The sequence below is a fragment of the Cherax quadricarinatus genome, chromosome 35 (genome assembly GCF_038502225.1).
Source record: "Cherax quadricarinatus isolate ZL_2023a chromosome 35, ASM3850222v1, whole genome shotgun sequence".
NCBI classification, from domain to species: Eukaryota; Metazoa; Arthropoda; class Malacostraca; order Decapoda; family Parastacidae; genus Cherax; species Cherax quadricarinatus.
The window spans coordinates 19,887,067-19,914,876 of NC_091326.1; the positions used below are offsets into that span (position 1 = coordinate 19,887,067).

Here is a 27,810-nt window from a genome sequence, read left to right on the forward strand (position 1 = left end):
TTCTCCCGGATTAAACACAGGCATGCATAATTCTGGGAGTTTTGGTAGACACCTCTGATTTTCCTTACTAGGTTGACCAACAACATTGTCTACACCCTTTACCTTCTCTAAAGCCTTAGTTTTGCAGGACACAATGTTGTCGTCCACTTCATAATATTGATCCAGCAGCCGCTCCCTTTCAGCATCATCTGCACAATTCACCAGAAGATCGCTCTCACAGTCCTTGTACCACAATTTATATGACTCATATCTACTTTCTAAGGCATCTAGGTGTAGCTTTAATACATCAGGGTTTACCGTTTCTTGTCTCATTAACTCCATACACTTGTTGTATGATTTAGTAACATGACCCTTCCGAGCTTGTAGTGACGCTTTCTTTGCTTTGGCATCCATGGACTTGCCAGTCGCACTAACTTCCTCAGACCCAGCCATGGTTAGAGAATTAATAATCACCAATTATACGACTTAAGTAGACACTTTGTGTGAGTAATTCTTGCACTTGTATAAATCCTAGCCACCCATGTGCTAGTAATTAATTGGGCTAATTATCATCCACTACACGACCGATTAAATTTGTGTACCCTATACCCACTTTCTTCAATCAGTCACTTAATTATTAAGTAATTAATTCAATTAATTTTTCACTGATTGCATCCGGTTCAGGAAGGACCAGCGGGCAGATATGGAAAATTTTATAGGAGTGATTACTTGTACATACCTCAACATTACATGCATACGAGTAATCTCCTTGGGAGACAACAACGATATTATTTACCATAGTCACCCATGTACACATGTGAGAAAACTTATCCACCTCTGGTCACTGCAGGTGGCCCCTCGACCCTCACAATCTTATCCATATCTATCCGAGATCAGTATAAATTGGGTAGCACCCTCAAGTACGGCGCTACTAATTAATTGTGGACTGTATAGATTATATTAGTTTAACTGAATGAAGGGGGGGGGTAGGTTACACATGGATATACCCATCAAGGAAAAACCACTTGTACATAATCCCACCACCTACCAGATATTCTCTGGTGGTCACTTGATGTGGCTGGATCACCCATAACCTATCCAATTAAAACATACCTAACTGGCCAGTATCAGTCTGCTATAACTAGAAAGGTTACTTAACTGTGGGTGATGGATGCTCCTTATTTCCTCCATTCACCATCTCTTTTCGATGTCCTGCTACACCGACACGGTTCTTATTCCAGCAGGACGAGGTATCCGTTGGTTTGTCCCGGTTTAGAAGTCGTGATTCCATGAACTTCACTTTCCTCGTGACGGGAACAACGTGGTCTAGCGTGTTCACTCGTTGATCAGGCGCTGATCCACCAGGAGGCCTGGTCACAGACCGGGCCGCGGGGGCGTTGACCCCCGAAACTCTCTCCAGATAAACTCCAGGTAGCAAGGCGACTTATTTCACTTCACGCATTCTCTTAACTTAGCGTTATTATCATTAATTACATTACAATTTACAAGACGATTTAATGTCTCATAATTATTATACACATTAGAGATCACTCCATTAAGATCTGAGATCGATGAGTGATTAAACCAAGGGTAATTTTCCCCGGGACACAGTCCATGGCGACGCGCCAGTCACCCGGTCCTACCCTTATTCACTCATTTTACCACTTTATTACGGTGGTCCTGTAAATCACGTTCCCTCACTCTCCACCAGGAACAGTTACGACACTTCCTATTATGAAATGAGGCCTATATTAATCCTTAAGCCGCCGTGAACGCCAATTTCCTGGTTCCATGCTTTCCCAGCCTCCTCACTCCATTCAAAACACTCCCGCCTCCCGTGCCCCAGTTCGACCTATACCCCCGCACGTCTGCGCATGCGCAGCGGGAACCCAGTTGGTTCCATTCAAAATACAAATACATTTTGACCCAAATCAACACATTAAACACTTATTAGGCACTATAGCTTCGGAAATTAAATAATTTCCACAGATGCTATTATACTCATGCTAAAACAAATATACACTGCACTAGAGAAAAAAGAAGTCCCACTGGGAATCTTCAATGATTTATGTAAAGCTTTTGATACAGTTGACCACGACTTGCTCCACACAAAATTGTCGCACTATGGTATAAGAGGGCACTCCCTCAACTAACTAAAGTCATGCCTCAGCAACAGAAGCCAATATGTGTACACAAATGGAGCAAACTCTTCCACACAGCCAAATACAGTTGGTGTCCCACAGGGAAGTGTCCTTGGCCCTCTTCTCTTTCTCGTTTACATAAATGACCAGCCTGGCGGCCTGGTGGCTAAAGCTCCCGCTTCACACACGGAGGGCCTGGGTTCGATTCCCGGTGGGTGGAAACATTTCAACATGTTTCCTTACACCTGTTGTCCTGTTCACCTAGCAGCAAATAGGTACCTGGGTGTTAGTCGACTGGTGTGGGTCGCATCCTGGGGGACAAGATTAAGGACCCCAATGGAAGTAAGTTAGACAGTCCTCGATGACGCACTGACTTTCTTAGGTTATCCTGGGTGGCTAACCCCCCGGGGTTAGAAATCCGAACGAAATCTTATCTTATCTTACCAAATGCATTGCAACTACTCAAACACACTATTTTCAGATGACACTACATACGTCTGACAGGATGGATAATGAGAACCTTCAAAACTAGGGAGGCCAAGCCCATGATGACACTCTTCAGGTCACTTGTTCTATCTAGGCTGGAATATTGCTGCACACTAACAGCACCTTCCAAGGCAGGTGAAATTGCTGACCTAGAAAATGTACAGAGAACCTTCACGGCGCGCATAACGGAGATAAAACACCTCAATTACTGGGAGCGCTTGAGGTTCCTGAACCTGTATTCCCTGGAACGCAGGCGGGAGAGATACATGATTATATACACCTGGAAAATCCTAGAGGGACTAATACCGAACTTGCACACGAAAATTATCACTACGAAAGCAAAAGACTTGGCAAACGATGCAACATCCCCTCAATGAAAAGCAGGGGTGTCACTAGCACGTTAAGAGACCATACAATAAGTGTCAGGGGCCCGAGACTGTTCAACTGCCTCCCAGCATACATAAGGGGGATTACCAACAGACCCCTGGCAGTCTTCAAGCTGGCACTGGACAAGCACCTAAAGTCGGTTCCTGACCAGCCGGGCTGTGGCTCGTACGTGAGGTTACAACCTATACAGATGTGACAGAGTGATCAGGCAAAAGGGGGGGGGGGTGTTACATTGCAGAGTCACTTGTTTGCACAGAACTGCTAAATGCCTCAAATGATGTAGTGGAAGTTTTAGCAGTAAAGGTCGAGAACCAAAACCTAGTCATTGTGATAGTCTACAAGCCTCCGGATGCAACATCCCAGCAATTCCAGGAACAGCTGTTAAAAATTGACCACTGTCTGGAAAACCTTCCAGCTCCTGCACCCAACATCTTGCTCCTGGGGGATTTCAACTTAAGGCACCTAAAATGGAGGAATATAGCAAATAATATTGTTGCAGTAATAACACCAGGAGGCAGCTCTGATGAAAACTCACACTCACGCGAGCTTTTAAATCTCTGCACAAAATTCAATTTAAACCAGCAAATAATAGAGCCTACTAGACTGGAGAATACACTAGACCTCATCTTCACCAACAATGATGATCTGATAAGAAATATCACCATATCAAAAACAATATACTCAGATCACAACATAATTGAGGTTCCAGCCGGGCTGTGGCTCGTACGTTGGTTTGCGTGCAGCCAGCAGCAACAGCCTGGTTGATCAGGCTCTGATCCACCAGGAGGCCTGTTCACAGACCGGGCCGCGGGGGCGTTGACCCCCGGAACTCTCTCCAGGTCTTCTCTCACCCGAGCCCAGTCATGCTAGCCAATACTGTGAATACCGAATTACAGAAAATATCTACCTGGATGAGGACTAACAAACTTATTCTCAACATTGACAAAACCTGCTTCATTCAGTTTGGAAACAGAGCTACAGATGTCCCTCTTAACATAATGATAAACGGATCTTCTATCACAAAGCTCACAGAGGGAAAATTCTTAGGAATCCACCTTGATAACAGACTCAAATTTCAAACACATATACAACAAATTTCCAAGAAAATTTCCAAGACCGTAAGCATATTATCGAAGATACGGTACTGTTCCACAGTCAGCTCTCCTGGCCCTATATCACTCACTTATTTACCCCTATCTCACCTATGGAATTTGTGCATGGGGCTCAACAACAATAAACTATCTCAGACCATTAATTACCCAACAAAAGGCTGCAGTCAGAATGATAACAAATTCCCACTATAGGCGGCACACTCCACCAATATTCAAAACTCTAAACCTACTCACCATACAAAACATCCATACTTATTATTGTACCTACTACATACTTAGAACACTTAACTTGGATATAAACCCTCCCCTCAAACGTCTCTTTACCAACCTCAACAGAACACATGACCATAACACAAGGCACAGATCACTCTTTGATATTCCTCGTGTCCATCTCACACTATGCAAAAACTCAATGCACATAAAAGGTCCAAAAATCTGGAATTCATTACCTGTGAATATAAAAGAAACACTGTTTATAAATTCAAGTCTCTTCTTGAAAATCACTTACTCACTCACAACTAAATAAATACTGAATAACTGTATCTCATAAATGTTTAACCTGTGACCCAATCAAACTTTGTTATTTTTAATTACATTATCTAACAGAATACTCCATTCTACTGCATGCACAGCAACACAGTAAATGACCATATGACCTGTCTTTGAAATACTCATTTGTGCTTAATTGTTAACTGTCTGTCTTTTATGTGCGGGTTATTTGTGTATCGTTCCAGTCACGGTATTGTGCCTTTTTGTTATTTACAACAATATTTGGTTTAGAAAGACACGTAAGCAAACACTATAACATATTTATTAGAAAACGTTTCGGTCCTGGGACCTTGATCACTTCTAACATACAGAGGTAGAAAGACATTATATATATAGGCGGAGAGTGAGATGTGACGCACGTGACCTGAGGAATGTCATAAGAACATAAGAATGGAGGAACACTGCAGAAGGCCTACTGGCTCATGCGAGGCAGGTCTTTATCAAAACAACCTCTACCTATGATGAGGACGGGTAGACGATGAAATCATGTGACTCCTGTGTTGTTGGGTTGGTGCTGCTTAAGTATCATGTATGCCAATGTTTTTGAAATTTTGTAGTTTCCAGTGTTGCGTTCTATAGTGTCGGTGACGACGATTAGTGAGGCTTCTAGGCACCGTCGGCGTCTGAGGTCTGGTTCGGTGAGAGCGAGTTGTGCCTCATTCCAATTCATCAAATGCCCTGTGGAGTCTCTGTGGCCCCTCAAGGAAGGTTCCTTGATGTTGGTGAGGGGCTCTTGATTTAGGGAATTGGATCTGTGCACCAGTTCCCCGAATTAAGACTGAATGCCTTCCACATCCCCCCCAGGCGCTGTATAATCCTCCGGGTTTAGCGCTTCCCCTTGATTATAATAATGTGGAGGACACAGGCGTACCTTACATCGTCTCTGTTAGAGGCATTTCGTGCGTCACATCTCACTCTCCGCCTATATATATAATGTCTTTCTACCTCTGTATGTTAGAAGTGATCAAGGTCCCAGGACCGAAACGTTTTCTAATAAATATGTTATAGTGTTTGCTTACGTGTCTTTCTAAACCAACTTGTCGGTATTTATTACCAAGGTTTATACCACAACAATGTTTACCACTGACTATATTATTGCTTAGTTAATCTTAAGTTAATTTTAAGCCTGCCCATAATGCTCTGCATACAAGGGGCTTTGGCATGTTACACTTAACCACTGTATTTCCTTGTACTTCTATGTATCATGTTCAAATAAATAAATAAATAAATACATAGCAGCATATGTGTAGATTACCAAGGATAACCGAAAAAAAGTCAAAGTGACTTCTTTTCATCGGGGTCGTTGGTACAACTCTACATTTCATTAAAAAGGTTTCATTTGGATTATATAACGCAGTTCTGGTCTCCATACCACAGGGCACGTATAAATTCATTGCAAAACAAGAAGAGAAAAATTGAAGAATTAATCGACTGTATAAAGAATCTCATAGGAACATAGACTGAGAGCCTTCAACCTTCATACTCTTGAGGGGAGACTTGATTGGTGTATATCATACAAGTGAAAGACAGGCATAAATGAGGTGTAAATATGGTACTGATGGCATATGATCAAGAAAGACCTGGAAATAATGTAATTAAGTTGGGTAAATTTAGATCTAGAAAGAATGTACGAAAGGATATTATCACTATGCCCGACTTCTTTTCATGGGGTTTATCCTAGGTAATTACTCATGTATTCTATGTTAGAGAATTGTAATAAAGCAAAACTTGTGTAATTATGCGTGTGTAAATTGTATCTAAGTAAACTTATGTAATAGATTTGTCCCACCTCTTCCACCAGTCCCTAACAAAGCCCCTTAGGGACGGGGATGGGAGGGGACTCAGGGGAGGATGAGACTCAGTAAGGCCTGGGACGCCTTGCTCGATACTTCTGTGACAAAGTTATCTGTGGTGCTAATACAACATGGACCTTTTACACTTCCTTGTTGTCTTCGCAGGTAACATTTATACACTCTGTGACCTTTACACTGGACACTTGTCAAAATCCAACCCCCCCCTGTTCTCCAATACTGGGTAATAGGTTGAGTGGGTACTTACCAAGGCAGAGGTATCGACCGGAGGCGTGACTCTCTTCAACAAATTCGTTTGTGCTATGTATTAATAAAAAATATTTAACTTCACGTCATAATACTGAGCAGAAAACCGATATATGTTAATGGGCACTGTATAGTTATTAGTTTTTCTTGGGCATTATTATTATAATCAAAAAGAAGCGCTAAGCCACAAGGACTATACAGTTTTCTTGGGCAATACTTCAACTGTGTTGAAACCCTTCAAGGGATCTAGACGCTGGTGAAGGGCTCTTGATCCGGAATTTGACAATCAATTTTCCTGGATCAAATCTGGTTGCCTCCCATTCTCCAGGTGCTATATAACCCATACAGGCGTAGCGCTTCCGCATAAATAATAATTTGAAAACCAGTAGCCAGGTAGGATAGGCAATATCCCGTAGCTCGGTTGGTAGCGGACTCACCTCACATTATGGTCCGTGGTTCGATTCCCAGTACGGGTGGAAACTGGAGTGTTTCTTTAAGACACCTGCAGTCCCTGTCCATCTAGTAGTAAATAGGTACTTGGGTGTTAGCCGACTGGTGTGGGTCGCATCCTGGGGACAAAGCCTAATTTGCCCGAAATGCTCTACATAACAAGGGGCTTTCCATATACTACTAGTATGTCAGTGATGTCAGCTTGGTCTGTATACGTTGTATCATGTACTTGTAGAAATAGATTATTATTATTATAGGTATATGGCTGTATGACTTGTGTTTAGTGCTTAGTTTCAATTATACTACTAATAATTATAGGTATATACTATCCAGGAAGGTTACTAAGTTTATTTAGGTACAGGTACACATAAGTACAAATATCATACATAGATTAAATAACCTAAGATAATCCCAAAAAGTTAGACAGGGTGACTTGTTTTCATTAATAAGTAAGCAAGCAAGCTTATTCAGGTATATACAAATACAGTTACATAGATTATCATACATAGCAGCATATGTGTAGAGAACCTAGGATAACCCAAAAAAGTCATAAAGTGACTTATTTCCATTGGGGACTTTGTGATAATTATAAAAGCAGTTATAATAAATGAAATATACTAGGGGAGAGGTAAAATTAGTTATTTTCATACAAGAAATCACTCCTCCATTCTGCAGCCTTATTCATGGGGGGGGGGGGGTTATATTTTGGTTATCTTCAAATTCAAATTGTTTATTTCCTTGCAAGTTTACAATGTGGTTGACATATTGTAGGAGGTATATTTACATAGGTAGTTTACAGCTTGGACTGGCTGACAGGCTTTGACTTGTGCAGGCAGTCAATTCCACTACACAGAAAACCTGCACATAGAAGAGAGGAGCATAAGAGATATAGGGGTCCTGGAATTTACCTGGAGAGAGTCCAGGTCGGACCAAAACATAGTGGTAAGCTCCTCTCTTCTATGTGCATGCTATTTGCGTATTGTTCCAGTCACGGTATTGTGCCTTTTTTTGTTAGTCTATTCCACTCTTTTATTGCAGTACAGAAAAGTCTTTGAAGCCTGACCACTGACTCTAGGTACTGCAAAGTTGTTCTCCCTTCCCCTAGTTCTATAATTGCTTTGGTTCCTAGCCATAACAAAATTGGCAGTCAGATATTAGGGACACTGGTTGTGAGCAATTTTATAAACGTAATTTAGCTTTAGTTGTTTTACTCTGTCTTCATCATTCAGCATATCCATTTGTTGTAATTCATTCTGGCCTACATGCTCTCTTGCCCGTGGCCTGGTGGCAAAAGCTCTCGCTTCACACGTGAGTGAGTTTGAGTCCCGGCGAGGGTAGAAACATTGAGCATGTTTATATTTACCCATCAGTAATAAAGAGTACAGTGGACCCTCGACTAACGCTATTAATCCGTTCCTGAGAGCTCATCGTTAGTCAAAATAATCGTTAGTCAAGTTAATTTTCCCCATAAGAAATAATGGAAATCAAATTAATCCGTGCAAGACACCCAAAAGTATTGAAATTTTTTTTTTTAACACATGAAATATTAATTTTAATACACACAAACTGAAGAAGACATGCACAGTTACATGACACTTACCTTTATTGAAGATCTGGTGATGATTGATAGGATGGGAAGAGGGGAGTGTGTTGATGGTCTTAGTGTTTAGAAGGGGAATCCCCTTCCATTAGGACTTGAGGTGGCAAGTCCTTTTTCGGGGTTACTTCCCTTCTTCTTTTAATGCCACTAGGACCAGCTTGAGAGTCACTGGACCTCTGTCGCACAACATATCTGCCCATAGAAGCCTGTACCTCCCGTTCCTTTATGACATTCCTAAAGTGTTTCACAACATTGTCAGTGTCACCATTAAACACTTGTTCAGGTTTCAGTCCTTCATTGTCTATGTACTCCTTGAATTCCTGCACATATTTTTCAGCTGCTTTTTGGTCCAAACTGGCAGCCTCACCATGCCTTATCACACTATGTATGCCACTACGATTCTTAAATCTCTCAAACCAACCTTTGCTGGCTTTAAGTTCACTCACATCACCACTAGTTGCTGGCATTTTTCTAATTAAATCGTCATGCAACTTCCTAGCCTTTTCACATGTGATCACTTGAGAGATGCTATCTCCTGCTATCTGTTTTTCGTTTATCCATACCAATAACAGTCTCTCAACATCTTGTATCACTTGCGATCTCAGTTTCGAAAGCATAGTTGCACCTTTGGCAAGAACAGCTTCCTTGATTGCCATTTTCTTGGCCACAATAGTAGCGATGGTTGATTGGGGTTTTGTGTACAGCCTGGCCAGCTCGGAGACACGCACTCCACTTTCATACTTAGCAATGATCTCTTTCTTCATATCCATAGTAATTCTCACCCTTTTTGCTGTAGGGTTGGCACTAGAAGCTTTCTTATTTTGCAGGTGCAATCACTAAAAAGGCTGTGATAATATGAAATGTTCCGATTGTATGCTTGGAAGCGACCGCGGTGGCTGGCTGGCTTGTAAACACTGGCCAGAAGTGGACTCAGAGGGAACGAATAGTGTTGGTCGAGTTTTTTAGCGCTAATCGAGGCAAAATTTTTGCGATAAAATGTATCGCTAGTCACATTTATCGTTAATCGATGCCATCACTGGTCGAGGGTCCACTGTACCTGGGTGTTAGTTGACTGGTGTGGGTCTCATCCTGGGACAAAACTGAATTTGCCTGAAATCCTCTGCATATCATGGGGCTTTCTATGTACAGTAGTAGTATGTCATTGATGTCAGCTAGGCCTGTATACCTTGTACATATACTTGTAGAAATAAAGATATTGTTATTATTTTTTTGTTAAGGCAGAGTACCATGAAGGGGAAGGGTAGTCTATAATACATTGTATGGGAGCTAGACGTGAGGTCCTGCCAGCCTCAATTGGTATACACTGCACCTGTCTGTAGAGGAACTTTAGTCAGGCATTTGCTTTCTTTATTGCACTGTTCCCTATTAGTTCTGACATGCTTGGGTCAAAGGGGATTCCCAGGTATTTCACTGAATTTACTGTAATTATGTTTTCCCCATCACATTGGACGTTAAAATTATTTACCCTTTTCAATTTGTTTTGTGCCAAAGAGTATGGCTTCTGTTTTCCCGAGGTGTAGTGATACTAATTTGTTGTCTACCAACCACTTGCTGCAGGACTCTAGTTCTAGTGATAGGACATTAGCAATGTGTTGTGGGTCTTTACCAGATACTAACAGAGCACTATCATCTACGTACAGTAGTAACTTGCATTTGATACTGATGTGCATGTCATTCACACCTTAAGTAAGTAAGAAGTTTATTTAAACACAGGTATGCATAAGTACATGCTAGTGGCCTTCTTTGTAATTAATATTTTGTAACATGTAAACTACACGTTGTAAGCTTTACAAGGAAATAAGCATTTTGATTTTGATTTTTGATTAGTGTAAATCACCTAGGATAACCCAAAAAAGTCAAGCAAAGTAACTCACTTCGATTGGGGTCCTTGCTTTGTATTACCTTGATAAAACATTTGTTAAGTGAAGAATAGCCTTAATAAATGTATCATTAGTTGTTAGTGTCCTTTTATGTAACACATTGCCAATAATTTTGCCGGTATTTATTTAAATGGATATGTTTTTAAACCTATCATTAGCCTTGTAAGTTATATTGTTACTTAATGTCCAACAGTCATAATATCCTTACAATAAGGATAACCATCATGTACTGTATGTACAATTAACCCTTTGACTGTTTCGGTCATATATATATGTCTTACGCACCACTGTTTCTGACATATTTATACACGTAAACTCTAGTGGCTTCAAATCAAGCGGGAGAAAGCTGGTAGGCTCACATGTGAGAGAATGGGTCTGTGTGGTCAGTGTGCACCACATAAAAAATTCTGCAGCGCATAGTGCATAATGAGGAAAAAAACTAACCGTTTTTTTTTGTATTAAAACGCCGATTTTGAGGTGTATTTTCATGTAGTATTTATCATTGTATTCTCATTTTCATGGTCTCAGGTTATAAAATGGAAAACATATTACAGAAATAGAGATGATTTTGATTACTTTCACAATGAAAACTACCTTGAAATTGAGCTCAAAATAGCGGAAATGTTTGATTTTTACCAATGTTCAGGAGTAAACAAATCACACCACACGTCCAATACACTTCAGCTGGGGAGTCTAATATTCTTTCACTAGTGCACTGATATTATTTATACCATTTTTACAATAATGCAGTAGTCTGCATAACAGTAAATTTTGTATTTTTTTGTATGAATAAAAAATCAAAATAGAAAGCAATAGTAATATAAGAGGGGCCTAGAGACGTGACTAATGAACAGAGGATATGTTATTTTAGTGCCAAGAATGTCTACATTGCTTATTCTGAACCCTATTTTGAAATTGGCATCTTTTTTAATTTGTGTGAAATTGGCCAAATGGCCAATTTCTGACCACTTTATTGAGTAGTTCAAATTGTACTCAACAGATAGAAAAAATGGAGTTCTAAAGAAATAGCTATGAGTTTGGTCAACTGGAACAACGGAATTGGCCATAAACAAGGCTCAATTCGGCGAAATCGCCGATGCGTATATGTCACTGAGACTGCTAACTTCACGGGAGCGTAATTCCGTGAGTTTTCGACCAAATTTTGTACTTTTGGTGTCATTATCATCGGGTAAAGATTCTCTATCATTTCGTAAATAAAAATAATTTTTTTTTTTCCAAAAACTTATCGACATAGAATGAAAGTTTCAGAAAGGGGCATGTGACAATCAAAGGGTTAACCCCTTGACTGTCGAAACCCCCAATCCTGAGGTGTCACCTAGTGTTGAAAATTTTTTGAAAGAAAAAAAAATTTCTTGTGAAAAGATAGAGAATCCTTTCCCGATAGTAATGACACCAAAACAACAAAATTTGATGGAAAACTTACGGAATTACGCTCTCTCAAAGTTAGCGACCTTGGCGATATTTATGAATCGGCGATTTCGCCCACTTTGAGCCCTATTTTTGGCTAATTCCATTGTTCCAGTCGACCAAACTCATAGCTATTTCATTAGAACTCCATTTGTTCTATCAAATGAGTACAAAAAACTGCCCATTTACTGATTTCAACTACCCAATAACGTGGTCAGAAATTTGCAATTTGGCCAATTTCACGCAAATTAAAAAATATGACAATTTCAAAATAGGGTCCAGAATGAACAATGCAGACGTTCCTGGCTCTAAAATAACATTTTCTTTGTTCATCAGTCAAATCTCCAGACCCCTCTGATATTACTCTTGCTTTCTATTTTGAATTTTTATTCAAACAAAAAATAGAAGATTTAGTGTTATGCAGACTACTGCAGTATTGTAATAATTGTACAAATAATGTCAACCCATTCATGACTGCATATTAGAATGGCTGCATGGACATTTATTGGACAATGACATCATTTTTTTACTTTTAAACATCGGCAAAAATCAAACATTTCCCATACTTTGAGCTCCATTTCTGTGATTTAAGGAAATTCTAAAAAATATAAATTTTTTTATTGTTGAATAATCCATTTGATTTGAAATTTAAATTTCAAGCAAGGACATTATTCAAGGAAGTGATAACAGTTTGCCTTATTCATTTTACACATTTGGTAGTTTTGTCCTGTGTGTTCTAATTAACAATGGGGATCACTGAATGAGAAATATATCACATTGCTTGTGGGTTAAATTCTGAATAATCTACTATATAAAACCAATGTAAAAGTTTAAAATAATGTATGAGGCTTAAATAAAAATATTATTTTTACCTCTTTCAGTTTTGGTAAATGTAAATGGTGCCTCCAAGGTGCTGGAACTTAGCGATAGATTCTTGGAGCTTCGTGGAGACTCAACATGGCTTGTCATGGTGAGGAATTTGACTTGTGTTCTGCTTTTTTTCGTCAAATTTTTATTTATGAAGTCAGACGAATTTAGGTTGTGTTGCAGTAACTTTTATATACTGTATTTTATTAGTGGTATTGATAAGGCAAATTATAATTTACCTGGAGTTTACCTGGAGAGAGTTCCGGGGGTCAACGCCCCCGCGGCCCGGTCTGAGACCAGGCCTCCTGGTGGATCAGAGCCTGATCAACCAGGCTGTTGCTGCTGGCTGCACGCAAACCAACATACGAGCCACAGCCCGGCTGATCCGGAACTGACTTTAGGTGCTTCTCCAGTGCCAGCTTGAAGACTGCCAGGGGTCTGTTGGTAATCCCCCTTATGTGTGCTGGGAGGCAGTTGAACAGTCTCGGGCCCCTGACACTTATTGTATGGTCTCTTAACGTGCTAGTGACACCCCTGCTTTTCATTGGGGGGATGGTGCATCGTCTGCCAAGTCTTTTGCTTTCGTAGTGGGTGATTTTCGTGTGCAAGTTCGGTACTAGTCCCTCTAGGATTTTCCAGGTGTATATAATCATGTATCTCTCCCTCCTGCGTTCCAGGGAATACAGGTTTAGGAACCTCAAGCGCTCCCAATAATTGAGGTGTTTTATCTCCGTTATGCGCGCCGTGAAAGTTCTCTGTACATTTTCTAGGTCGGCAATTTCACCTGCCTTGAAAGGTGCTGTTAGTGTGCAGCAATATTCCAGCCTAGATAGAACAAGTGACCTGAAGAGTGTCATCATGGGCTTGGCCTCCCTAGTTTTGAAGGTTCTCATTATCCATCCTGTCATTTTTCTAGCAGATGCGATTGATACAATGTTATGGTCCTTGAAGGTGAGATCCTCCGACATGATCACTCCCAGGTCTTTGACGTTGGTGTTTCGCTCTATTTTGTGGCCAGAATTTGTTTTGTACTCTGATGAAGATTTAATTTCCTCATGTTTACCATATCTGAGTAATTGAAATTTCTCATCGTTGAACTTCATATTGTTTTCTGCAGCCCACTGAAAGATTTGGTTGATGTCTGCCTGGAGCTTTGCAGTGTCTGCAATGGAAGACACTGTCATGCAGATTCGGGTGTCATCTGCAAAGGAAGACACGGTGCTGTGGCTGACATCCTTGTCTATGTCGGATATAAGGATGAGGAACAAGATGGGAGCGAGTACTGTGCCTTGTGGAACAGAGCTTTTCACCGTAGCTGCCTCGGACTTTACTCTGTTGACGACTACTCTCTGTGTTCTGTTAGTGAGGAAATTATAGATCCATCGACCGACTTTTCCTGTTATTCCTTTAGCACGCATTTTGTGCGCTATTATGCCATGGTCACACTTGTCGAAGGCTTTTGCAAAGTCTGTATATATTACATCTGCATTCTTTTTGTCTTCTAGTGCATTTAGGACCTTGTCGTAGTGGTCCAATAGTTGAGACAGACAGGAGCGACCTGTTCTAAACCCATGTTGCCCTGGGTTGTGTAACTGATGGGTTTCTAGATGCGTGGTGATCTTGCTTCTTAGGACCCTTTCAAAGATTTTTATGATATGGGATGTTAGTGCTATTGGTCTGTAGTTCTTTGCTGTTGCTTTACTGCCCCCTTTGTGGAGTGGGGCTATGTCTGTTGTTTTTAGTAACTGTGGGACGACCCCCGTGTCCATGCTCCCTCTCCATAGGATGGAAAAGGCTCGTGATAGGGGCTTCTTGCAGTTCTTGATGAACACAGAGTTCCATGAGTCTGGCCCTGGGGCAGAGTGCATGGGCATGTCATTTATCGCCTGTTCGAAGTCATTTGGCATCAGGATAACATCGGATAGGCTTGTGTTAATCAAATTTTGTGGCTCTCTCATAAAAAATTCATTTTGATCTTCGACTCTCAGTCTGGTTAGCGGCTTGCTAAAAACTGAGTCATATTGGGACTTGAGTAGCTCACTCATTTCCTTGTTGTCATCTGTGTAGGACCCATCTTGTTTAAGTAGGGGCCCAATACTGGACGTTGTTCTCGATTTTGATTTGGCATAGGAGAAGAAATACTTTGGGTTTCTTTCGATTTCATTTATGGCTTTTAGTTCTTCCCGCGATTCCTGACTCCTAAAGGATTCTTTTAGCTTAAGTTCGATGCTTGCTATTTCTCTGACCAGTGTCTCCCTACGCATTTCAGATATATTGACCTCTTTTAGCCGCTCTGTTATTCTTTTCCGTCGCCTGTAAAGGGAGCGCCTGTCTCTTTCTGTTTTACATCTACTCCTCCTTTTTCTTAGAGGAATAAGCCTTGTGCATACATCGAGTGCTACCGAGTTAATCTGTTCTAGGCATAAGTTGGGGTCTGTGTTGCTTAGTATATCTTCCCAGCTTATATCGGTTAGGACTTGGTTTACTTGGTCCCACTTTATGTTTTTGTTATTGAAGTTGAATTTGGTGAATGCTCCCTCGTGACTAATCTCATTATGTCGGTCTGGGGCTCCGCGCATACATGACTGAACCTCAATTATGTTGTGATCTGAGTATATTGTTTTTGATATGGTGATATTTCTTATCAGATCATCATTGTTAGTGAAGATGAGGTCTAGTGTATTCTCCAGTCTAGTAGGCTCTATTATTTGCTGGTTTAAATTGAATTTTGTGCAGAGATTTAAAAGCTCGTGTGAGTGTGAGTTTTCATCAGAGCTGCCTCCTGGTGTTATTACTGCAACAATATTATTTGCTATATTCCTCCATTTTAGGTGCCTTAAGTTGAAATCCCCCAGGAGCAAGATGTTGGGTGCAGGAGCTGGAAGGTTTTCCAGACAGTGGTCAATTTTTAACAGCTGTTCCTGGAATTGCTGGGATGTTGCATCCGGAGGCTTGTAGACTATCACAATGACTAGGTTTTGGTTCTCGACCTTTACTGCTAAAACTTCCACTACATCATTTGAGGCATTTAGCAGTTCTGTGCAAACAAGTGACTCTGCAATGTACAGGCCAACCCCCCCCCTTTTGCCTGTTCACTCTGTCACATCTGTATAGGTTGTAACCTGGGATCCATATTTCGTTGTCCAAGTGATCCTTTATGTGGGTCTCAGTGAAAGCCGCGAACATTGCCTTTGCCTCTGCAAGCAGTCCACGGATGAAAGGTATTTTGTTGTTTGTTGCTGGCTTTAGACCCTGTATATTTGCAAAGAAGAATGTTATCGGACTGGTGGTATTGTTGGTACTGGGGGGGGATTTTTTTTCCGGCATTAGTATCTGTATCTGTTGGTTTGGAGTGGAGGCCATCGACTGTGGTTCCACTCCAGGAATGACTGGATTTGGTGTACGATTTCTGCCATTTCCTGGTTGATTGCTTGCTATAAACAAAGCAAAATTTAAGATATTACACCAGAAAAAGAAAATAGTGACTTACAATCATTGGGAATGAGTTTGTTTATAAGCAGTCCATGCATAACAAGAAATTTTTTTTTTTTACACTGGTCATAAGGACACATGATATTGGCACTCATGTGTAAAGTTTATTTTCCATAAATTAATTACATAGTTTTATCTCATATATTTTACATAATATGATACAGCTCATGGACAAGTACATACATAGTTATGCAATGTCTTTTGGGCAGACTTAAGATTAACCCTTTCAGGGTCCGTCCCGTAGATCAACGGCTTTACGTTGAGTGTCCAAACTGTAGATCTATGCCAAAATTCTAGCGCCGTCAAATTTAGTGCGAAAACGCTCATAGGCCTACATGTGAGAGAACAGGTCTGCGTGGTGGGTGTGCGCCATAAACAAAAAATCTAGGCGCCCGCATAGCATTGTGGGAACGCCGGCTCAGTTACCCTTGTTCACCATGCCTCGTCACAAGTCAGCTCTCACTCCCCGGAAAATTGGGACTCTCCTCTTCCTATCTGACAGTTCTGACACTGATGGAAGTGGAAATGAAGACGAATTCTACGGCTTTGATCAGTTAGTGACCGAAAAGAATGACCAGGATATCGATAATAGTGCAGAAAACCCTGACGATCCTCAACCTTCTACCTCTGGTGTGGGCACTCGTGACTCACGGTCGGTTGTTCCTCATCGCAAGAGAAAACTAATATTTTCGCGTGGCCAGGCCTCTGACTTCAGTAATGATGATGATAGTGACGTGGACTGTGATTTTATTGCGCTCGACGATCAATCGAGTAGTGATAGTGAGGAATCATATTCACCAGTGAAGCGTCGGTATGTTCGCCGCCGCATGCGCTCGGGTAGTGTACCCTATGCTGTGCCCAGGGGACGGAGTACATCCCGGAGTACATCCCGTGGCCCAACACCAGTTTTAGGTAGTGATAGTGCGGATGATGTGGTTACACTTGGCATAGATAGACCACAGGCATCAGTGGATGGTGTTAGTGGTGATGGTAGTGGCACCGCCATGCGTGACTCACCAGGCCACGCTGGGACCCACGCTGCTGACTCGTCAGTTCAAGGACAAAGCGGAGCGCCAGCCACCAGCCCACCACAACCACAACCACCTGCACAACCAGCCTATGATGTCCAGTATCCACCAGCAAACCGTATGTGGGATTGGCAGCAAAATCCCAATTTTGTTCCCAAGCCTCACCACTTTGATGATTCTCAAAGTGGAATTCTACCTACTTGTCCCCTTGGAACCACGGCCAATGAACTGGAATTCTTTGAATTATTCTTTGACCAGCCATTGATGGAAATTATTGTCAGGGAAAGTAATAAGTATTTTGAGTACATCATGGCAAATACGATCTTATCACCACAGTCAAAACTACACAGGTGGAAAGAGACGACTGTTGCAGAAATGTATTTGCTTTTTGGAACAATAATGCTTATGCCTCACGTCTATAAGCATAATATAAAAGCATACTGGTCCACAGATCGGCTAATTTCTACCCCGGTCTTCAGTGAAATCATACCAGTGAACAGGTTTATCCTACTCTTACGTATGTTGCACTTCTCTGACAAAACCAGGCCTGACAGAAGTGACAGGTTATACAAGATTAGAAATGTTTTCATGTATCTCAAACAAAAGTTCAGCATATACTTTTATCCATTCAAGAATCTTGTAATTGACGAGTCTTTGATTTTGTTCAAAGGTAGACTGTCATTCAAGCAGTATATACTGAGCAAGAGGAAACGCTTCGGTATAAAACTGTTTGTACTCTGTGATTGTGACAGTGGCCTGGTGTTGGATATTGTTGTATACACGGGTAGTAAAACATTGAAAGATACCAAGATGTTTTGGGTATCTCAGGTGACGTAGTGAGAAACATGATGGCACCTTATCTTGGTAAGGGGCATACATTATATACCGATAACTGGTACACAAGCCCATTACTCAGTGATTTCATGCGAGTGAACAAGACAGATGTGTGTGGCACAGTGCGTTCTAATCGTAAACATATGCCCAGGCTCAACGCAGGTGCTCGTGGTGATGACGTGCAGGTGTTTACTGCCAATGACATCATGGCATTACGGTGGCATGACAAACGAGATGTCACATTGTTGACAACCATTCACCGTAATGAAATGCAAGACAGTGGCAAAGTTGATCGAGTGACTAATGAACGTATTCGAAAACCAGTGACAGTGATTGATTATACACAAAACATGAGCTTGGTTGACAAATGTGACATGCAGATTGGTTTTGTTGACTGTGTTCGTAAGAGTTACAAGTGGTACATGAAACTTTTCTTCCATCTCATGGACATTTCAATGCTCAATGCATATAATATGTTCCAAATAAAGACTGGCAACAGACCACCGTATGGTGAATTTTGTTTATCTGTTGTCAGACAACTCATAATGAAGTACCAGGTAACAACACCTGCTATACAACACGGTCCTCGAATTCCTCAGGATATACCCAAGCGTTTGAGGAGGGAAGGTGATCATTTCATAATACAACTTCCTTCAACTCAGAAGAAATTTGCTCAGAAGAGATGCATCGTCTGTGCACAAACAAAAAGACGGCAACAAAGACGCAAAGACACTCGGTTTATGTGTGAGGAATGTAAGGTGCCTCTGTGCATGGTGCCTTGTTTCAAGGAGTTCCACAAGCTCCAGCAGTTCTAAAACCATGTCCAGTGATTGTAAATATATAAATATATGATAGAACATTAGTATTATACAAGATTTGTGCATGTTTATTGTAATAAACAACAGTGGTAAACAATAATATGATAATAACTTTAGTGCAGTTATTGTGTTCAATATATATGTGTTTATATATATACATTATATACAGTATTGGTCTCAGGCCCCAAATGTTAGTAGGAAAAGAAAAAAATTGGAAAAGAAAAGAAAAAACAACAAAAACCGCAAAATAATGTAATGCGCGTATGTGGAATTCGTCGATGTTGCCGCCACCACATCATTTTGGACAAACTTCTTGGCACTGTATCTCGGTAAGTACTGATCAGAATTTTTTTTTTGTCTTATTACCTTCACAAAAATATGCTCTTTAATTCTGTAAGAAAAAATAATTTTTTTTTTTTCAAAATTTCTTGGACACTGGAGCACCACTTCAGATTTTGGCCTTGGACCCTGAAGGGGTTAAACTTAATATGCATTAAACTAGTTATAGAGTAGATACTGTATATTATACAAATGTTCTTGAAAATTTAATAAAATTATGTGGAGTTAGTTGAATTATATACACCAACTGTTGTAAGTATTAACTTCTGAGAGTATCAGCAGATATGGAGGTGAGATTTAAGTACAATGACAATTCAGGTAAGAACTCTTGTAATAACTATTTATATGTACGTATATAAGAAATTAATTATGATAAAAAAACTCTTGATTGCTGTAACAGCCATGTCAGAATGAAGGGATTGTAACAATTGGTACAGTGGTTTGGTGGAAATGCACTCCCCTTACACTGAGTGTTAGTGGTTCAATTGTTGGCATAGGTGAAAACGTTGAGCAGGCCTCATTACACCTGCTTTACCTGTTCACCTAGTGGTAAGTAGGTACTGGAGTGTTAGTTGACTTGTGGGTCACATCCTGGGGAACAAGATTAAAGGATTCCAATAAAAATAAGACACAGTGTTTGATGATGCACTTACTTTATTGGGTTATCCTGGGTGGATAACCCTCCGGGTTAAAAATCTAAATAAATTCTGTCTTAAGAATAGTGGAGACTTGAAAATGAATACTGGATGAATGCTCATTAGGCAGGTTTCAATGATGTGGTTGATACAGAGTGTATATTACTATCATGAATCAGATTAGGGTAAGGAGGTGCTTTTTTTTTCTTTCTTTCTTTTTTTTTCTCTCTTTTTTTTTTTTTTACAATAGCTTTTAAGTGGTTGGCAGTTAGGGAACTTTTGGAATCTTCAGGTGGAAAGTTTCAGATTTTGAGGCCTTTTATGTGCATTGAGTTTTGACTCGGATTGAGCTGAGCACGGGACATCAAAGAGGTATTTGTATCTTATATTATGCCTGTGGGTTCTGCTACAGCTCTCCAGACAGAGTTTCAGAGCTGAGTTTATATTTGTATTGATTGTTTAATAAGAGTGAATGTTTTGTATGTACAGTACGTACAATAAGCTTAAATGTTCGAAAAGTGGGTGTGTGTGTTGTCTGGCACCTGCTTGATTGATCGTTTGAAAAGCAACTTTGTGTTGAGCTACTGTTGGCTTTAGGTGATTTGCTGTAGTAGATCCCCAGGTACTAAAATTATAGGTGAGGTAAGGATAAATTAGACAATAGTATAGAGTAAGTACAGTGGAACCTCAACTTGAGAGTTTAATCCATTCCGTGACCTAGCTAGTAACTCAGTTGGCTCATATATCAAATAAATTTTCCTCATTTAAATTAATTGAAATGTTATTAATCCGTTTCAGCAGAATTCCTGCTCTCAGGAGGCAGGACAAAATACTTCAATAAGAAGCTAATATCAACTCTACGGCATATTTATCTATCACAATTCATCTAATATAATAAACAATATAGATAACATAGAAATGCAATATATACTCTAGAATGAATAAAATGTCATGTGATGAGTGGTGGTGGCCATTGCTGCTTGTGCACTGACCATATCTTCCCATTCTTCCCCTTCTGAAAATGGAGTGTTTGTAAGGATAACTGCACTAGATCACTAATTTCATAAGGAAAACACTGAAACAGTGTATGTATTTATAAATAAGGAATATTGTATAAAAATATAATAGAGAATGTAAAGAAATAAACCAGTTTTATAAAGTGTACATACATATTTACCTGGGAGAAGAGAGAGGCAGAGCGGCATATGCTGTCAGTGGCCCACAACCACCACAACCTGCACACCTCCACCTCGCTTGTGTTTATCTGTGATTTCATGCTTTAATTCCTTGGACATCATCTTTTTCTTCTCACCACTGTCCTTTGCACTTACTTTCTTAGGACCCATGGTTAGAAAAAGGAAATTTGGCAAAATAACTCTACAAAATGCAAGCAAACCATGAGAGAAATGCTTCCACTGCTCAGCGGATGTTTTGGCATTTGCTGCGCCAACTAGGGGCAGTTTTCTAAGCTCCTCCTCATTATTATTATTATTATTATTATTATTATTATTATTATTATTATTATTACATGTATTATTATTATTATTATAATTTCTTTCTTTCAACACACTGGCCGTATCCCACCGAGGCGGGGTGGCCCAAAAGGAAAAAACGAAAGTTTCTCCTTTTACATTTAGTAATATATACAGGAGAAGGGGTTACTAGCCCCTTGCTCCCGGCATTTTAGTCGCCTCTTACAACACGCATGGTGTACGGAGGAAGAATTCTGTTCCACTTTCCCCAGGGAGTATTATTATAATTATTATTATTAATTTAGGAAACTGAAGCTCGCTCATTATTATTATTATTATTGTCCTATAAAAACGAAACAGATCACGAATAAACGGCTCAGTTGCCCATGGCTAACCAGCAGCATTCCGAAATCCATTGATAAGAAACACCAGTATGAAAAGCAATATACACAGGGTTTAATACACAAAGATATTCTTAAACACTATTCATCAGTTCTCACCAAAGTAATAAAGAAAGCCAAACAACTGTACTATTCCAGCAAATTCACTGACACAAGAGGAGACATAAAAAAAACCTGGAAAACACTCTCTCAGATTCTGGGCACCTACAGACTGAAAAAAAACAAGAATATTGTCCTAACTACAGTAAACCTAACGAAACACCACTGCATCCCACTGAAACAGCTAACAAGATAAACGACTTCTTCTCAACCATAGGATCTAATCTTGCCAGTAAAATCCCACGTACCAACGCCTATGCCGGGGACTATCTAGATGGGAATTTCCCAAATTCCTTCTATCTTGTACCAGCTTAGCCTACCAAAGTCACTGAGATTATAAAGTCACTTAAAAATAACTCGGGGAACCTGTCTCATGTCCCACCATTATTGTACAAGCGAGCGGCCCATGTCCTTTCACGTGCTATTTCACTACTTTTTAACAAGTCACTAGAAACTAGCACCTTCCCAAAACTACTCGAGACAGCAAGGGTTACACCAATACATAAAGGTGGTGACCCTAAAGATGTTAACAACTATAGGCCAATATCAAACTTGCCATTGTTATTCAAAATCTTCGAGAAACTCGTGCACAGGAGACTGTATTCATTTATAACGGCACAAAGCATACTCAACCCCTGCCAGTTTGGATTCAGGAAAAATAAAAGCACTAATGATGCAATTGTAAAAATGCTAGATCTGCTTTACACAGCATTGGAAAATAAGGAGTATCCGCTAGGAATTTTTATTGGCCTAAGAAAAGCTTTTGACAAAGTAGACCACAGCATCTTACTCCACAAACTTAACCATTATGGTATAAGAGGCCATGTGCTTGCATATTTCAAATCCTACCTTTCTAATAGGTATCAGTATGTCACCATTAAAGACACAGCATCATCAACACAGCCACTTGATACTGGAGTTCTGCAGGGAAGTGTCCTTGGTCCCCTGCTCTTCCTCATTTACATCGATGATCTCCCAAACGTATCCCAACACCTGAAACCCATTCTCTTTGCTGACAACATGACTTATGTCATCTCTCACCCTAATCTTGCCACCCTCAACACCATTGTTAATGAGGAGCTACTCAAAATATCAACTTGGATGACAGCCAATAAACTTACACTTAACACTGACTAAACCTACTATATTATGTTTGGTAGCAGAGCAGGTGCTGCACAACTAAACATTAAGATCGACAGTACTCTAATTGCCAGACATAATGAGGGCAAATTCCTAGGCCTACACCTGGACAACAACCTGAATTTCAGCACCCATATCCAACACATATCAAAAAAGTATCCCAAACAGTTGGGATCCTCTCCAAGATACGATACTACGTGCCACAAAATGCCCTTCTCACACTATACCATTCACTCATTTATCCATACCTCACTTATGCTATTTGTGCTTGGGGATCAACTGCAGCAATACACCTAAAGCCAATAATAACTCAACAAAAAGCCACAGTAAGAATAATCCCTAATTCCCATCCCTGGCAACATACCCCCCCACTCTTCATAGATCTAAACTTACTCCCTGTTCAGAACATCCACACTTACTACTGTGCAATCTACATATACAGGACCTTAAAATCCAATATTAACCTTGACCTAAAATGCTTTCTTGATAGTTGTGACAGGACCCACAAGCATAACAGCAGACACAAACGTCTCTACGACATTCCTCGTGTCCGACTAAACCTTTACAAAAATTCAATGTATGTCAAAGGCCCTAAAATCTGGAACACCCTACCTGAAGACTAGAACTACAGACACATTCATCACCTTCAAAACTACTGTTAGATAACATCTTATCTCCCTGATACACCCCGTCAGCTAACTACATAAAAACCACCTGGTGGTTCGCACTTACACTCACTCACTCACCCATTTGACTATAAGCACAGAAATACATATCTTAATCTTAAAATAATGATTCCTAACTAGTCACAAGTTTGCCTGTGATACTCCAATATACAAACTATGTATTGTGCCAAAACAAAAGCATTCACATTGCTAAACTCACAAACTAGTATTTAGTCACTTAGTATTTAGTCAACTTACTCCACAATTTGTAATAATTTAGGGTTAAGAATTGATCTAAGTTTGCCCGAAAGGCCTAGCCATGCTAGGTGTTCTAGTGGCCCCCTCTGTAATTAGTATTTTATTACATGTAAACCACACAATAACCAAAACCTGTAAACCCCGCATTGTAATCCTTATAGAGAATAAACTTTGATTTGATTTGATTTGATTATTAATTTATTGAAATGGATCTGTGGTCCAGTTCCCTAAATTAATAATAATAATAATAATGAGTGAGCTTCAGTTCCCTAAATTAATAATAATATTAATGATAATTCTCCATGGGGAAGTGGAACAGAATTCTTCCTCCGTAAGCCATGCGTGTCGTAAGAGGTGACTAAAATGCCGGGAGCAAGGGGCTAGTAACCCCTTCTGTATAAATTACTAAATTTGAAAGGAGAAACTTTCGTTTTTCCTTTTGGGCCACCCCACCTCGGTGGGATACGGCTGGTACATGAAAGAAGAAGATTAATGATGGTAATAATGAGGAGCTTCAGAATGCCGCCAATTCAATGCACTGTTTACCTCACCATGAAAGCAATTTTCTCGTGTTTTGCTTGCATTTTGTAGAGTTATTTTTCCCAAATTTCTTTTTTTTAACAATGGGTTCTAAGAAAGTACGTAAGTGCAAGACAGTGCTGAGAAGAAAAAGATGATGTCCATGGAATTAAAGCATGAAATCATAGATAAACAAGCGAGGTGTGCGGGTTGAGGGGGAAGCGGGGAAGCTCGTTCGTAACTTGAATGTTGGCTCGTAACTCAGAGCAAAAAATTGACCGAGCAATGGCTCATATCTCGAAAAACTCGTATGTTGGGACACTCGTAAGTTGAGGTTCCACTGTACAGTGGAACCCCGAGTTTCATCCTTAATCCGTTCCAGGAGCTAGGACTAAGGTCGAAACATCCTGAAGTCGAAGCAGTATTTCCCATAAGAAATAATGTAAATCCAGTTAATCCGTTACTGCTGTCAGGAGGAATGACAAAATAGTACTTCAATATGATGCTATTATCAACTCGACAGCTTATTTATCTATCGCAATTCATCTAATATGACATATTAAGCAATATAAGTAACATAAAAATGTTATGTACACTAGAATGGATAAAATATGTACAGTACGTATGGCATTACATATGTGGTGGTGGGGGAGGACGGCGCTCACGGGCATTCTTACTCCAGCTATGAAAATGTCTTCCCATTCTTTCCTCTTTCAGATGTGTTAGTATAAAACGGAGTTTGTGAGGCAAAGTGCATTTGATCACTTCTTTCATAAGAAAACCATAATGTACAAATGAACTGATGTGCATTCACCATTTACATACCTTGCAGAAGATAGACAGAGTGGCTTATGCTGTCAGGAGTTTATTTCGTTTCATCCTTTATCTATAGCTTAATCGCTTAATTGCTACACTCTTAATGCTACACTTTGTCACTGACCTTAACTGCTTTAACCCCTTGACTGTCACAACCCCAAATCCTGAGGTGTCTCCTGGTGTTGCAAAATCCCCCCCCCCAGAAAAAAAATTATTATGAAATGATAGAGAATCTTTTCCCGATTGTACTGATACCAAAAGAATGAAATTTGATGGAAAACTAACGGAATTACGCTCTCATGAAGTTAGCGACCTCAGCGATATTTACGAATCGGCGATTTCGCCTACTTTGAGGCCTATTTTTGGCTAATTCCATTGTTCCAATCGACCAAACTCATAGCTATTTCTTTAGAACTCCATTTTTTCTATTGATTGAGTACAAGAAACTGCCCATTTACTGATTTCAACTACCCAATAACGTAGTCAGAAATTTGCAATTTGCCCACGAAAATAAAAAAAATGGGACAATTTCAAAACAGTTTCCAGAATGAACAATGCAGACATTCCTGGCTCTAAAATATAATTTTCTTTGTTCATCAGTCACATCTCCAGGCCCCTCTGATATTACTCTTGCTTTCTATTTTTAATTTTTATTCAAACAAAAAATAGAAGATTTACTGTTATGCAGACTACTACAATATTGTAACAATTGTATAAATAATGTCAACCCATTCATAACTGCATATTAGAATAGCTACTTGGACATTTATTGGAAAATGACATAATTTGTTTACTTTTGAACATGGGCAAAAATCAAACATTTCCCCATATTTTAAGCTCCATTTCAAGGTTCTTTTCATTGAAAAACCAATCAAAATCACCTCTATTTCTATAATATATTTTCCATTCTGTCAAATGAAACCAAGAAAACGAGAATACAACCTTAACCCTTTGACTGTTTTCGACGTATAAATACGTCTTACGAGCCAATGTTTCTGACGTATATATACTCAATAATTCTAGCGGCTTCAAATCAAGTGGGAGAAAGCTGGTAGGCCCACATGTGAGAGAATGGGTCTGTGTGGTCAGTGTGCACCACATAAAAAAAATCCTGCAGCACACATTGCGTAATGAGAAAAAAAAAACTCTGATCGTTTTTTTGGAATAAAACGCCGACTTTGAGGTGTATTTTCGTATAGTATTTATCGTTGTATTCGCGTTTTCATGGTCTTAGGTGATAAAATGGAAAACATATTACAGAAATAGAGATGATTTTCATTACTTTTACGATGAAAACGACCTTGAAACTGAGCTCAAAGTAGCGGAAATGTTCGATTTTTACCAATGTTCAAGAGTACATAAATCACACCACACGTCCAATACACGTCAACTGGGGAGTCTAATATTCTTTCACTAGTGCACTGATATTATTTATACCATTTTTACAATAATGCAGTCGTCTGCATAACAGTAAATTTTGTATTTTTTTGTATGAATAAAAAATCAAAATAGAAAGCAATAATAATATAAGAGGGGCCTAGAGATGTGACTAATGAACAGAGCATATGTTATTTTAGTGCCACGAATGTCTACCTTGTTTATTCTGGACCCTATTTTGAAATTGGCATCTTTTTTATTTTGCGTGAAATTGGCCAAATTGCCAATTTCTGACCACCATATTGGGTAGTCCAAATTAGTAAATGGGAGGTTTCTTGTACTCAGCTGATAGATAAAATGGAGTTCTAAAGAAATAGCTATGAGTTTGGTCAACTGGAACAATGGAATTGGCTGAAAATTGGGCTCAAAGTCGGCGAAATCGCCGATACGCATATGTCGCCGAGACCGCTAACTTCGCGGGAGCATAATTCCACGAGTTTTCGACCAAATTTCGAACTTTTGGTGTCATTACCATCGGGAAAAGATTCTCTATCATTTCATAAGAAAAAATATTTTTTTTTTTTCAAAAATTGAGCGACATAGAATGACAGTTTCAGAGAGGGGCCTGAAACAGTCAAAGGATTAAATACTATACGAAAATAGACCACAATGTCGGCATTTTGATTAAAAAAAGGTCGGAGTTTTTTTTTTCTCATTATGCCCTGCGTGCTCCAGGTTTTTTTTATATTGTGCACACTGACCACACAGACCCATTCTCTCACATGTGGGCCTACCAGCTTTCTCCTGCTTGATTTGAAGCCGCTAGAATTTATGAGTGTATATACGTCAAAAAATGGTGGCTCGTAAGACGTATATATACGACCAAAACAGTCAGAGGATTAAACTCCACAACTTGCACCTGTGCTGGTGTGCAGGAACACATTACAATCACTAAGAGTG

The 27,810-nt window shown here is 39.8% G+C and overlaps 1 protein-coding gene across 1 annotated transcript in view; it reads left to right on the plus strand.

The window, feature by feature from the left end:
- Positions 1-391: 391 nt before the first annotated feature.
- Positions 392-27,810, plus strand: part of Tmx3 (Thioredoxin-related transmembrane protein 3) — a gene marked incomplete in the record, with an annotated part of 113,999 nt that continues 86,580 nt past the window's right edge. The window contains 3 exon segments of the mRNA XM_070091520.1: positions 392-433; positions 7,950-8,103; positions 12,972-13,060. Coding sequence (XP_069947621.1) covers positions 392-433; positions 7,950-8,103; positions 12,972-13,060 — 285 coding nt within the window.